General features: G+C 37.6%; 1 protein-coding gene across 6 annotated transcripts in view; it reads right to left on the reverse strand.

Annotated features, from left to right (window-relative positions):
* The window catches only part of mcf2l2 (MCF.2 cell line derived transforming sequence-like 2), an 87,879-nt gene that overhangs the window by 57,317 nt on the left and 15,158 nt on the right, over window positions 1–15,404 (reverse strand). For 5 of the 6 annotated variants that reach the window (XM_053512525.1, XM_053512524.1, XM_053512529.1 and 2 more), the window contains exon 2: window positions 7,416–7,499. In XM_053512525.1, coding sequence (XP_053368500.1) covers window positions 7,416–7,499 — 84 coding nt within the window. Of the gene's footprint in view, window positions 1–7,415; window positions 7,500–13,470; window positions 13,806–15,404 lie in introns of those variants that run through there. The other variant, XM_053512526.1, reaches the window with a different exon arrangement.

Raw genomic sequence — 15,404 nt, forward strand, 5'->3', positions numbered from 1 at the left:
AGTATCCTGGTGATGCTGAATGCTGAGTGGTTGGAACCGACGAGACGTGGAATGAGGTTGCTGCTGAGGTTTTTAATAAACAACTCATTTTTAAGTTGGATAATTAGGCACTTTGCAGCCTGTCACAGTAAAACATCTGTTTCCATTTCTTTAATTCAATTGATTTATGTTAATGTAATTTATTTGAGTGTTGGCTCAAGATTAGATTTTAATATTATTTTTTTCACACTGAGTTAAATCATTAAGCACTATGTCAACGTTTAATTCATATAAATACACACAAACAGTAGTCTTACCACTAGTGAGGACCATCCAGTTGTGCTACTCCTAATTAATGTTGTGTTTCCCTTAATTAAAGTTATGCTTCTCCTAAATAGGACCCTTATATCAGCATCAGTAACCAAAAGAAAACATTTTCTTTCATTAAAATAAAATAAAATGAAAAAAAACCTAAAAATTCCCCAGGAGGACCCAGACATCTGGTCCATACAAAGATATATAACACACCCCATATCCCGGTTTATTTTCCTGTGCTTTATCTCCCAAACGCCACAGCTGTAATCACACCTGTTATACAGTAACTGCCAGCATGACATTTCCTATTATAGCTACTGAATCTTGTCAGGTTTCTCAAGGTGACATAAACAGCATGACACACACACAGGCCATTTCACAGATCCAGCTGTGACATCTGAACAAAGCATGCATTTAAATACACTGTATTATACAATATAAATGATTGTTTTTTATATATAAAATTGGCAATACCATAATAAGTATGACATGAGGATTACTATAATCTTTTAAAAAAAATTTATTAACATTATGTGGCGTCCATAGATGTTAATGCATTTACTATTACATTTTATAAGAAACCATAATTGAGTAAAATACCCGCACACAAAGCCAAAGTAAGCCTTTAACTGCTGTTGTCCTGATTTCTTTTACACATTGCTTTCCTTATTAGCAATCATGTCAACAACCTCAAAATCGAAACAATACAAGCTTATTATTAAATGTTTCACATATCTTGAAATCATCGAGGGGAACAAGATGTTGCAGTTTGGGAGTCGCTTTTAGAGCTAAAGTGCTTCATGGATTACTCTTACACTGAAGGGAATTATGAGCAGGAAAAGCACACCCATTATGTAACCGTTAAAGTAAGAGTCTGAAATCATCCACTTGGGACATATGTTACTATAAAATTCAGCTGAAATATCTGTTAAGAACCTTCATAAGGGTGGTGATCAGTAAATGTTTAAAATATAAATCTTTTGACAGTTATAATAGAAAATCAATTTCGAAGCGAAAAAAGTTTTACGCTGATTTCATTTGTCCTTCGCTGCATTTTTTCCATCAGCAGTCATCTGCTAGGGCAGGTCTGCTCTGAGCAAACTAGATTTTCCCAATCCAGGTGGTGTGGCATGGGTGAAACGGGATTTAAAACAAAAAAAAAGAAACTGAAGACAATACTATGAAGGAATGCTTGTCTTTTAAAACGTTATGGTCTTGCCGTGAAGCTTCCTACTTGGAAAACCGCTATAATTGTACCCAAGTTAGCTTTTACCATTTTAACCTTACTACAGTACTGTACATGTACAATAGTTTACTTTTTGTGTCTAAATAAAATGACATTTTACGATCATCCAGTCTGTACTTCAACTGGACCCAGACATGCTCTATGGGGTTCAGGTCAGGGGACATTGATGGCCATACTATATGAGGCACTCCAACTTTCTGAAGTCGAGATGATTTGGTGGAGCATTATCATCCATGAACAGAAAGTTGTACCCCTCGCATCTTGTAAACGGGCCTGCAGTTGTGTGGCAGTTGCATAACGATGTCTGAGTGCATACGTCATTAGGTACTGGTCATCGTTGCGGTCTGTCACTCGTGGGGCTCCACTTCTGGGTCTGTCTTGAACTCTGCCAGTAGTTCTGTGTCTTGATGCTTGTCCGTTAAGTGACGTTGTGTGTTCATGGCTGTTTGAATGATGAACTTGGAATGACTTACTGACAATACCAGCTTTTTATACCCACAGAATGTTGAATTTGATGCCACATTAAAAAAAAGGTTGTCTTTTGGGATTGGCCCAAATATAAGGCACACCTGTAAACAATGAGACCTTTACATGGAAAACACTAAATGAGGTGTCTATCACCCTAATACAATTGCCTCCCTATCCCAAAAATGTCTGAAGTGAAACAAACACTGTATGTATGACAACCACTACGTCTCTCACAATATCCCTAACTTATTGTGAGTAGTGTACTTTGCTATACTATTACCTCTATGTACATTTAAGGGTTAAGTTTATTATACTAGCATGTCTACAGTATTTACACTAATACTTTTTCTCTACTCGCACCGATTTCCTTTGTTAGAAAAATGTAGAAATGTGTTCATGACCACTTATAAAAGTATTAAGTGCACTTGGAAAGATGTAGTAAGTAAACAAATGAGGTGTGTTCAAGTCAAACCAGGACTTTTAATTGCGCAGAATAACAAAATACGGTTATGAGAGTAAAAACTCCCTCTTTCTGTGTTACACTAATGCACTTATTCTAGCATTTCACTTGTGCTTGGATACCATCAAGATAGAAAGTTTTCTCAGAACGCTGGAGCCATGATCGAACTGCCCGATACGTCTGAACTGCTGGCCTGCCAGGAACTCCTTTAATTAAAACCTGCATGGGGGATGTGACAGTAACTCCCAGCCAAGTTCCTGTAATCTGCAAGTGGTGTTCGTAAATGATTGTGTGTACAGACAGATGCATCTCTTCTGCAACAAGTTATCCATTAATTTTCAAGGAAGTCATTCAGTTTTACACTTACATTCATAAGTAATTTTACATGTTTGTCTAGAACGCCTCTATTTTCTTTTGGATTTTTATTCGCCTTAGTTTATTTGGTGCATCTTTGAATCTTTAAATGAGTTGTTACTATAAAGTGTATTTCACAAGTAGCAAGATGATTGATATAAACATGTTATTTAAATTAGAGCCACTATACTGTCACAGCTGCTGGTACAAAAAATTTAATCACATCTTCTGATGGACCCGATTCAAGCATTCAACCATGCCGTACTGTAGTTCAAATACTGTACACGTGCTGAAAATTTTTACATGTGCACATGCACACCATCCCTTGCAACTATAATGTGTGTTACTGTTAAAGGACATATGGCAGAAAGCCCTGTTTTTTCAGCAGCACATCTGTGCAGCTCATTTAGAGCTAATAAATCAAACATGACCCACAGGCTTTAACTTGAGCAACTTCAACTAAGGTACATTTAAAGAACTTTTAAATAATAATTTTCCCCTTCTGACAGTCAATCTGCATGAGCTCATAAAGTAAAACCATACTGAAGGAGTGACATCATATCGGGAGAAGCTGGATAATCCAGATGGGTGTACTGTATGTAGATGCTGGAGGCAGTGTAACATCCAGAAGGAGTATCAGGAAATGGCAGGCTTGTAATCTAATAGTGCTATGAATGTAATGGAGCAGAGCTTTCAGTCTGTAGGCCGGGTGAGGAAGTGATTAGAGCACATTAACATTGATCACTTCTCAACAGACAGCTGCTCAACCTCATTTTTATCTACACACCCCAGGAAAGAGTCACGAAATGGTCAATATTCAATAGTTAATATACAGTATATATACAACCTACTGTATATAATTCAAGGTAACCTGTTGAAATCCTTGAAAGCATTTAAAAATATACAGTATAAACAAAAGTGAATACACCCCTCTAATTTCAGCAAACATTTTAATATATCTTCTCAAATGACTATACTATAGAAATGAAAATTGGATATATTTTAGAGTAATGAAGATGCAGCTTGTATAACAGTATAGATTTACTGTCCTCTGACCCCGGCATACAGCCATTATTGTTAAAATAGCTGACAACATAAGTGAGTACATAACAGCTGTACATCTTTAACCATGAAAAGTCATCTATCAAGTATGGACTCAGACTTGAGCACCTGTGCGGAAGGTGGCGTAGCGTCATGTTTCTATGTAACATCCAGCAGCTCCGTGATATCATTATGGAGGATCTAACTTGTAAGAGAATCCCAGCAATGTGCAGCTCTGGTGAATTCCATGCCCAGGAGGATTAAGGCAGTGCTAGATAACACTGGTGCTCACACAAAATATTCAACCTTTGGATAGAGTTTAGACATGTTCACTTAGGGTGTACTTGTTTTCGGTGGCAGTTATTTAGACAATAAAGTCAGCATGTTGAGGTATTGTTAGAGGACAGAACAGTTATACTGCTATACAAGCTGCACATTGACTACTCTAAAGTATATTACATTTTCATTTCTACAGTATTATCCCTTAAAAACATATAATATTTATATATTAAATATATATATGATATAATATATATATATATATATATATATATATATATATATATATATATATATATATATATATATATATACAGCTATAGATCAGTTCTGCAATGTTGTGCTGTACTAATAACTAATAATAGCTTATTAATAATAGTTATAAATGTTATAAAGCAACTGTAATATCCATTAACTGAAAATATTTGAAATGATACACTTGTAAAAACCCCCATTAAAAATCATATAAAAATCATCTTGATGTATTCTATTACTATCCCCCCCCCAAAAAAAAAAATTATCCCCCGCAAGTACAGATGCACCTTTACAGTTTTATTATATGTATTTATATTTTAAATATATTCTTATCCACTATTTTTATTATTTAAGAACATTTTATAAGAACGTTTCTATAAATATTGAGTAAATTAAGGGCATGTTTAGATGACATAAAATGCCAACTGAAATAAACATGAAGTTTTATTTCTAAATTTGTTTTTTCTGATTGTTGTTTTTATTTTTCCAGAGTGACATCAAGTTTACATGGATGGCTGTTCACAACTTTGGAAATAAAAGCAGTACCACTTCTTTACATGAGTTATACGGTATATATAAGTATTAGATTCAGATTATTTAACATATAGATTTGTCTATTTGCAAAAGAAAATATACATCACTCTGCTGAATTAGCCGCCTAGCACGTTGCTAACAAAATATGAACATGTGCTGTTTTCAACTTTATCTGTGAACCTTACTGCAGTAGGAAATGACATAATTCTTACCATCAAATTAGCACTCAGAATGGGATGGTTAATTATATTTTAAACAACTTCACAATCATGGAGTTTGCATGTTTTCCCCTTGTTTGCTGGGTTTCCTCTGGGTACTCCTGTTTCCTCCCACAGTCTGATTAATCCCACATGTAGAGGAGGCTAATTAGCATTTCCAAATTCCCTGTAGTGTGTGAGTGTGTAAGCTTGTTGTGTGCGAAGGACTGGCCCTCCTCCAGGATGTACCCCACCTAGTGCCCTGTGTCCCCTGGGATAGGCTCCAGGCCTCCCTCAACCCCGTACAGGATAAGCAGTATAGAGAATGAGTGAGAGTGAGTGAATGTTTTGACATGCATACCGATGGGGACCTGTTCGCACAACTTCTCCTCAAAAACTTCAGCTGATGATGACAGAGTGTGCACAAGCTACACATCAAACAAACACAGGATGACTTTTATTTCTTTCTATATTGTAAAACAACGCTGAAGGCATCCATAACGTATACATATAATATAACATGTAATAATAAAACTGGAATTTCTGTCTGTCTGTTTGTTTGTGCATGCATCACGTAAAAACTACTAAAATTAATTTTAATGAGATGTTCACAGGTCTATTTGGCCTAGCTTTAGGTAACATATAGGCTTTGTTTCATCTCAAACGGCTCACGGGAGAAGAAGATATGCTACTTTAAATTTTTTATGGAAAACGCCATAAAAAAATCAACCTTGGAAAGATTTAAGAGATAGCACTGTACATTTTTAGTTACGTGCTCATGAGTGCAGTGTTGAGTGAAATCTACTTAATAAATGTGATCTCGTGCCTTCATTCCGCACACTACACAATAACGTAAAATTTTGCTCATTCCAAAATTCAGCAAATTTTTTGAAACATGCTTATTAGTGTGCAATTAAATTCGATGTAAACAAAGTCGCAGGCACATTTATTATGCAATAATCTCCTTTGAAGAGTTGATATTGAGATGAGTCTGATACTTATGTTTTGTGAATCCAGCTTTAATCTGAGGTGTTGATTTTTGAGGCTGGGAACTCTAAATGAACAGCAGAGGTAAGTTTTGGTCTTTCTTTCCTGGAAAGGTCTTCATGAGAGTCAGTTTCATCATGGTGCTTGGTCGGTTTTGCAAATGCACCGTTGTTGACCGTTATTGTTACTTACTTACCGAATTCCATACGAGTTATTTCATAGTTATGAAATAATCCACTTTTGTTTTAGAATGTAGCAAAAATAAATCTAAACTTGTGTCCAAACTTAATTTTGTACTTTATATAGTTGGAATGATTTACTATCATTCTATGGGCGTCATAAAAAGTGTTACCATGATGTCTAATGAGATAGAGAACTGCTACTGAAAATGAGGTAGTCTAACATGAATTGACTCAAATTGAAAATGAAAGGCGTGCATGATCCTCTTTAAACTTGAAATATGAATGCTATCTTTAAAATTTACTTTGCTTACTCAAAGATAAATGTACTGAGAAAACAAAGTGCTGCATTTGATGTAATGTCTGAAACTGCCTAAAAAATCTAAGTACATAAAACAAATCCTCAATGACGCAACCGGGAGTTAGTCAAATTAGTACAGGGAGATAATAAAGAAATAATAAATGTGAAATTTAAAACATTTTATAACTAAAGGACTTCCCTATTTAAATGTAGCTTAGATTTCAGATGCATAAAAATTACTGAAATAAATATGTAAATCATTTTCTCCTTTCCAGTTTCAGAGAGCCTATGCCATGTAGCTTAAATTCTTCAAAATTCTTGGCTTACAGATGTGGATTTTTATGTGGTCTCTTGTTCTTGTAGCCAATCAGCCTTGCATTACGAGATGTTTTTCTGTTCACCCAGGTTGTAAAACGTGATCATTTGAAACTTAGTGTGCTTTCTGGGAACCTAATCCAATCTGACAAAGCATTCATAATATTAGAACTGCTGTTCACTAGATGTTTTTTGTCTAGTAAGTATGGTGTGTGTAAAAATGCCAGGAGGTCATCAGTTTCTAAAAATCTAAAACCAGCGCGTCTTGTGGCAATAATCATTTTACAATCAATGTCATTTGACGTCAGATTTTGCCCTGTTCCAAGCTTTGAAGTGAAGCTATTGATCTGCACTTGCATGGTTTTGTGCACTGCACCTCTGCCACATGATTGACCTCACCAGCTCTGCAACGCTCTTGCAATCTTACTTTCATGTTGGAGCCTTCCTTAATTTAAAACAGCAGGGTAATACCTCCGAGAGTAAAGAAAGCGTAAATAATTCTGACCTGACAGCATTGCAAACTGCCTGTGAAGCTGTTCGATGATGTCAACAGCCAGCAGAGGCCTTATCTCCTGTTGCATAATCTCATCTGTGAAGAACAGAAAAAAGAGGGAAAGTGAGAAGAGATAAGAATGTCATAGTCGACAAATATTAACGCAACTTGGCCATCATTCTCACTTACAAAGTTCATTCAAAACCGCAACATGCAATTGCTGACATCGTACATTTCCTGAACCAATATGAGAACAAGCATCAGTCTGTGGCGGACCAGTCGTAGACAATACAGGGACAAATTAGGCCAAGGGGTGGATGGAACTGGGCCCCTTCATAGTGCCCTTCCGTTTTTTTAAATAGATTTTCCATTATGAAGTTTCCTTTTGCAGCATTGACCTTCAGCCATGAATACAGTTTCTGGTTTGTTTCCATGTGCAAGGGACGTTGGCCCTTCAAACAAGCCATCTGTTCATGCAGTTGTTTTTAAGAAATAGACGCTTAAGGGGATTTTTAGCTTGAATCTTTGCTACATTGATAATGGGCACGCCAAAGAGCAATGAAGACTATAGAAAAAACAAACATGTATATAATAAGAGCCTTAGAGCAATACTTTGTAAAACATTTTAAACTGTTAAGCTCAATGCTTTCTGAAATTTCTGAAATCCTATAATCTGAAGAACAATGGAGTGGAAATACATGAGTCCTGAACTTTAGTTTCATTTTTGCTAAATCGAATGTGTGTACACGTGCACAAATGTATACCTCCTCCCGAGGCATGCTGCAAAGGAAAGACAATGTGCGTCAAAAAGTATGTGAATTATAGATGTTATCTCAATGCCTTGGGGCGGGGTGACCTAGCAAGAGCTACTGACATGCCAGAAGGTCACAATAGGCGACTAAGGGCTGAGAGGGAGATTGAAATGGTTTGGCTTTTCCTACAGGGACAACACACACACACACACACACACACACACACACACCCTGCTCACAAGACTCGAGAGCTAAAATCTGAAAGTACTATTTGTAGATACTGGGTGTGGCCTTGGATAATGAATGACATGGGCATCCTTAGTCCCTCTGTTACAAACAAAACTCCTTATCAGCATCAAAGCTAGAGCAAGTTGAAAGAATGTGTCCTGAAGCTTGCTTTAAAAAGAAAATATACAGTACAAATTACTTATTGTTGCTTATTATATATAGTATTGCATTCAAGAATTGAAAGTAATAGGTTGGCCTTCATTGTTTTTTCAAGTGATGGCTATGTTCAATACAAAGATAACTGGAAAAAACTGGTTTTTACTGTAAAAAGTGAAATTTTTGGGCTTTAAATAAAAAAATGTAATTATATTCCTCAGAAAAACAGATTTGTCTGGAACAATTATTTCATTCTTTTTTGAAGCTGGAGAAGATTTAAAACTATATGACAGAATCATGATCTCAGTTGGTATGGAGAAAAATCGTGATTCGCATTTAGCAAGAATCATGCAGTCCTACCAAATGCCTTACTTCGTGTAGCAAAACTACCAAGTTTTATTTTGCAGTGAAACACATCATGTTAATTTTTAATTCATGTATACTGGAAATGTATTTACTAAAATTAATTTTAATACTTTAAATTATAATTTATTCATTTGGTTCAGTTGCTTTGTTGTTATTTCATAAAGCTCACACATCATAATTCCACCTGTCTACATGATGCGGGGGGTGATGCGGGGGGGGGGGGGGGGGGGTCTGCATGTGGGTTGGTCACTGTAAGATGTAAATGCCACTTAGGCAACTAGTGACATAAATCTCTCGCAAGAACATAGACATGAATGATACTGTTGTCATTGTTCAATTCGAGCTGCTCCCATCCCCGGGTTTTTTTCCCCTTACAGCGACAACCTGTAAGCTGACTCTTAGCAACAGCAATATCAAAACTGTACAATGTATAAGCCTTGGGTAAAATATTAACTGTTTATGTATAAATCCAGCTAATGGAAAACAGCATTAGTTCACTAAATATTCAACAGGTTTAGGTAATATTCTAAAAATAACATTCCTGCAAAGTTGCAATGTTGCAAATACCTGCAGTAAAAATGTTCGCCTGACAATGAAACAAACACTAATACTGTACAAATTTTATGGTAAACACCCCCACACTTACAATAGATGTACTGTAGCAATAATCTTGGGTCCATGGCCAGGAAACTCTCCAGACCTTAACCCCATTGAGAACTTGGGTGGGTGGACAAACAAAAACCCACAAGTTATTTAAAAATGCGTTGCCATCAGTCAACACTGAAAATACTGACTCCTTGCATAAACTTAATGAAATTGTCGCTAAAAACCCTTGACACTTATGAAATGCTTGAAATTATACTTCAATATACCATAGTAACATCTGACAAAAGGTCTAAAAACACTGATGCAGCAGACTTTGTGAATTCAAGAATTCACTTTGTGAACAAGAGCAATATAGCACTGCTTGGTGGGATTTTTCTTTGATCTGGCAACACCGATGAGCACAGAGAAAGCATGCAGGCGAGAATATCATAAGTGAAAATACACTTTTTTGCCACACAAGAGAGCAATGTTAGAGCAACTGTGTTTTATTTTTATAGTAAATTGTATTATTTTTTTAGCAGTTTCTTAAAATAAAAAATATATTAAAAAAACATCCGGCAACTTAGCTACAGACCTAACAATAGTCGGAATACTCCTCTCAGCTTCTACTCTGGTCAGTGGGAAGGACAGACAAGCAGCATGTTCAGTTCACTCAACAGACAAGAATGAGCTGTGTATTCGCCTGCTAGAGCTCCCCATGACCAATCACAAACCCCTGCTTGTTTAAAGAATGTCTGATTGTTTTTATTCATGGTATTTCTTTTGACTTTCACTTTTTTCACATCAACCACTGTCTTAATTATGGATGTATATTCTGGTGTATAAGTGTGTCCATATATATTGTAGGCTGATATATATATATATATATATATATATATATATATATATATATATATATATATATATATATATATATATATATAAAGACAATATAATGTAATTTATGTGAAATTAGAAATTAATAAATACTCATACTGTATTATTGTTAACATGAAATTTGTAATAATTATTTAATATAATAACAAAACAAACAATGATAAACTAATCTGTCTTTCCACTTTACAGAAACATTACTGCTGTATTGATGGCTTATTTCTAACAAAAACTCTTTTTCTTCTCTTTTTCTTTTTACTTTGGAATAAGGTCTACAACAGTTTACATGCGCGATGAAGAAGGGATAGATAGAAGTGTAGATCATCCATGAGACAAGATAGCTCCTGTTATCACATACATCAATAATAATAATAATAATATCCCAGTTTTATATAGCGCCTTTCAAAATACCCAAGGTCGCTTTACAGTATAAGGCGTGTGTAATGTAAGCATGTATGGGGGGGTGGGGGGGGGGGACTAAAGGCCAAAGGCCTCTGTGAAAAGATGTGTTTTGAGGTACTTTTTAAACAGGGGTAGTGAAGGGGCACATTGGACATGAAGGGGTAGCTTGTTCCAGAGAGTGGGGGCAGCTACATTAAAGGCTCTGTCACCGAAGGTCTTGAGTCTGCTGCGGGGGACGATCAGCTGGCCCTTGGAAGAGGACCGCAGGGACCTCAGAGGGGTGGAGGGGTGGAGGAGGTCAGTAAGGTAGTGGAGAGATTTGTAGGTGAGGAGGAGGACTTTGTAACTAATGCGGGATTTCTGGGGAGCCAGTGAAGCTGTTTGAGAATGGGAGTGACGTGGTGCCAGGGCCTAGTGCCTGTTAGAACCCTTACAGCAGCATTCTGGACGTATTGCAGTCTATCCAGGGCTTTGTTTGGCAGACCTGGCCTGAGTCTGGAGATATTCCTTAGGTGATAGAAGGCAGATTTGGTAATTCTTTTGACATGGGCTTATGACTAAAACCAAGAAAGTGCTGTATCTGATAGTCCAGTGAACTCTGAGAGCCGTGTTAAGAGGATGGTGTGTGAGACTGTGTCAAAAGCTGCTGAGAGGTCCAGTAAGATGAGGATGGTAATGAGGCCATTGTCAGCAGCAGTAAGGAGGTCGGTTGTGATTTTGACAAGGGCCTTCTCTGTACTGTGGTGGGCTCTGAAACCAGATTGTAGAGGTTCAAAAAGCTCATGGTGGGACATATGCTGTTGGAGTTGGGCGGCCACTGCTCTTTCCAAGATTTTACTCAGGAAGGGAAGGTTGGATATGGGACGATAGTTATTTGGGTCATCAGGGTCCAGACCAGGTGATAAGGCATCACATATGTGGTAGCACTTTTAAAGAGTCCATCACTTCCATCACTAACCTTCCATTTTCTCTCTCTTGAAGTTAATAAGACAAAACGCAGCTTGTTAAGTTAGTGAGAAACCAGGAATCACAATCTGCCCAGTCCTAAAGATTACCCTGTTGCAGAAAGACTTTTACAAAGCAGGAGGTGGGAGCAAGTGCAGATCCAACAGAAGAATATTTATTTTCACTCATACACAGACCAAAAAAAATTAAGACAAGACTCGCAATACAAAGACAAAGCAAGATACTGCTAGGAAAGACACACTACTGCAAAAATCCCACCATAGCATAAAAGGATGACCATGCACAGAAACATGCCAAAGATAGGTCAGAGACAAAGTGAAAACTTTTTATACTGCCAAAACATGGTGTTGGTGCTACAAAGCGTCTCAGCTGGGCAAAAAAGTGAATTTTTAGAAATTATCATCATGTGACACCATTTTTCATAGGACTTAAAGCATCATAAGTAAATTTAAATGAGCACATCCTTACAGAAAACTTTAACATTAACAATTATGGATTTTACCTTGTTAAATAAAAACAAGTGTTTTATGAATTTATTTTTAACCTTATGATATGTAGATTGTCAGTGACATTGGCGCTTTTATGAAATATTTATCAACCAAACAGATTTGAGAATTCAACCGTGCTGTAGTTTTAATACAATTCCACAAATGTCACAAGATTCCTATTAAATGTGAGATCCCAGTAAACTTTTTTTTGCACTGTTTTTGCAATGTTGTGTCCTTACAGTATTTACAGAAGACTTCAAGCGCAGTACAGTGATGAGACTCTTAGTTGCAGTACAAGATTTGAATAATGAAAAGTTTTAAAGAACGCTGTACATCCGTAAATGACGATGTGGCTTGGAGCCCGATGCAGTCGTTCCCACCCAGATAACAGAAGAAAGCTTTATACCTTCAGGGTATTCAAGCACTTTTAAAACACTGAGATAAGTGCATCAGTGTTGCATGGGATTATATAGAGAAATAAAGTTAGTTTTTACTGTTCTGTTATTCTGCACAACTAAAAGTCTCGGTTTGACCTACAGTACACACCTCTTGTGAAATAACACAATAAACATGCTGCTTTAAGAATGCAGGTTGAAATGATTCCATCTCAGCCTGCTATGGGTATGTCATTAAGCTTAAGGTATTTCATGCAGGTGAGTTGTGGACATGTAGAGGAATAACAGTTCCATGGACACAAGCATGCACAAGCATGGGCATAAATACATACACACATACACAAACCCACACATCTGCCTGAACTGCTGCTAGATGCGGTCCAAGTCAAAACAGGAATCTCGCACCCTATAACCGCTCGCTCTAATCCCTGCTACTGTATCACACTGGTTTAAATCCTGGAATGAGCTGAGAAAGCTGTAATGTAGTGAACGGGGACTCTTGCATGTCTGTGTGTGTGTTTGTGTAGATGCAGTATGTTATGCATTAGTGCACAATTTAGCTACAACAGTAACATGTCAACTTTCAACAGTGTACAATCCGGTTCCTTGTGTGTTCTACACTTTAAAGCATTTACAGGCCAGAGTTCCAAACCACTGTCTGCTTCAAGCAGCCAACCTCCTACTCATGACAGAACAATCAAGCCACTTTGTCTACAAAGTATTCACTGCAAACATTTTGCTCGCAAAGCTGGAAGCCTTCTGGTGCTTGGTGTTTGACTCTGTCTCAATCTTCAAAGACTATAGTTTAGAGCATCAACAAATCAACAAGTCTTACCTATGACTGGTTTAGTGCGCTTGATCATGATGACCAGACAGCAAAGTGACTCAGATCCAACAGAAGAATAACTGTTGAAGAGAACGGTAATGTTTACCGAGACTGTTACTTTTCTACCATCTTCATCCGTCTCTGTGTCTCTCAGGATTTCTAGAAAAGCCGGCAGCTGCGCCGGAATCCTAGCAGGAGACTAGTGCATATTTGTGGGAAGCGTCTGAGCGACTCTGGTCATTTTTTCCAGCTCCTGCGTGTTTTCCTCTTGAAGCAACTCACAAAGCAGAACAGGGCAAAATATCTCCAGGGGCTGCGGCGCGAGGCTGCCAAAGATGACCTATCAGCAGTTTAGAAGGGGAAAAAAAAGGCCAGCGCACCAGCTTGTCTCCCACTTAGAAGGGATGGACGAAGGGGGAGGTTCAAAACAACAGCATGGTTTCTGTGAGTTTCAGCATGCGTGCAAGACTGGGGGGGCGGGGTGGAAGGAAAAGTATTTTTTTTGGTGGAAAGTACAAAGTACAAGTTCTCCTGGGCTCGTCTGCGCTCCGATTAAAGTCACATGCTGCATACAGTACATACCTCCCCCCCCTTTGAAGCATGAGCGCTATCAGCTGCCTTAGAGAAGAAGGTTGTTTATCATCCTGGGGGAAGTATTTCCCCCCAAACACTGGTCCCTTCGGGTGAGGCATTGTATGGGGACTGAGGCACCTTCCTTCCCGTGTATAGAACAGCGAGATCCAAAGGAAAATTCAATTGCTTGTCATGTTGACATAGCCAAACAATTAGAAAGCCTGGAGGAATGATATGTAAATTTGTTTCATAATAAAACATGATAAGGAATTTGATATGAGTGTTTAAACTGGCTTTTTATATACTTGCCATAATGTTTCTCGAGACAATATATATATGTACCTGACTATATATAGTAGTTCTCATTTTTCTCTTGCACATCAACAAAACTGAAAATTGTCAGGAAATGACGAGAAACCACCATTCCATTTGGCATGAGATGGCTTATTAGGGTTTGTTAATCACCTGGCCAGCTATCAAGTGTGCCAAACAAGAGGATCAACCTTCTTCATGTTCCTCAGGCTTCACAAGCGTATCAGACTTCCCATGTAACAATGTTTGTTTTGGGTTCCTAACTAACACCCTGTCAGGTCGATGGGCTGGGAAACAAGGAACCCGGTCTGAGAACCCAACCAAAGACAGTGTGATGGCTTGTTATTTTCAGTGCCTTAAAGTAATCAACAAGTGCCACAAGTCACATTTTGATCTCATCCAGGTACTGATAAGTTCACACAGGTGAGCTGTATTACAGAAATATGTTTCCAGTGGGCAAGGTAAAGATCTTTGACGAAAACTGAACGCTTTTCTTTGTCATGAGGACAAATAGAAGCTGAGAAACGGTTCGAAAATATAAGTTTTATTTTAAGTTGATACAGTATGTACAGTATACTGTATGGCTTACATCACTGCTTAATTGAATGGCAGATTGGCAATTAATCAAGGCCTCATGTTCAAGCTGGTATGTGTCTTTCAACACTTCTAATCCAAGAGCCATCTGTTTTTTTTTTGTCTTTCCCACCATTAGGCTTCACTTTCCAGAATCTATCTCAGATCTAATCTTCCTCTGTGCAAAGATGCTTCTCATCATCATCTCCATCTCAAATCATGCATCCAACCCTTGAATCCTCTTTATCCCCACTGTAGCAGTTGATGGTCTCCAACTGGTTACAGAGATGACTATATTGACAAAAGCAATGTGCATACTGTGGATGGATAAAGATATTTAAACATACCGACAGTGAAACCAACATTGAAGACAACCCACACAGCGAGAGACCGTAAACTGCGACAAGGGGGATTTTTCAAAGAGGATTCGAGAATTGGGTTCAACTATGGTGCAAATGCATCTTTGTATAGTGTAGAAGAAGAGT

This window comes from Clarias gariepinus, chromosome 15, assembly GCF_024256425.1.
Source record: "Clarias gariepinus isolate MV-2021 ecotype Netherlands chromosome 15, CGAR_prim_01v2, whole genome shotgun sequence".
NCBI classification, from domain to species: Eukaryota; Metazoa; Chordata; class Actinopteri; order Siluriformes; family Clariidae; genus Clarias; species Clarias gariepinus.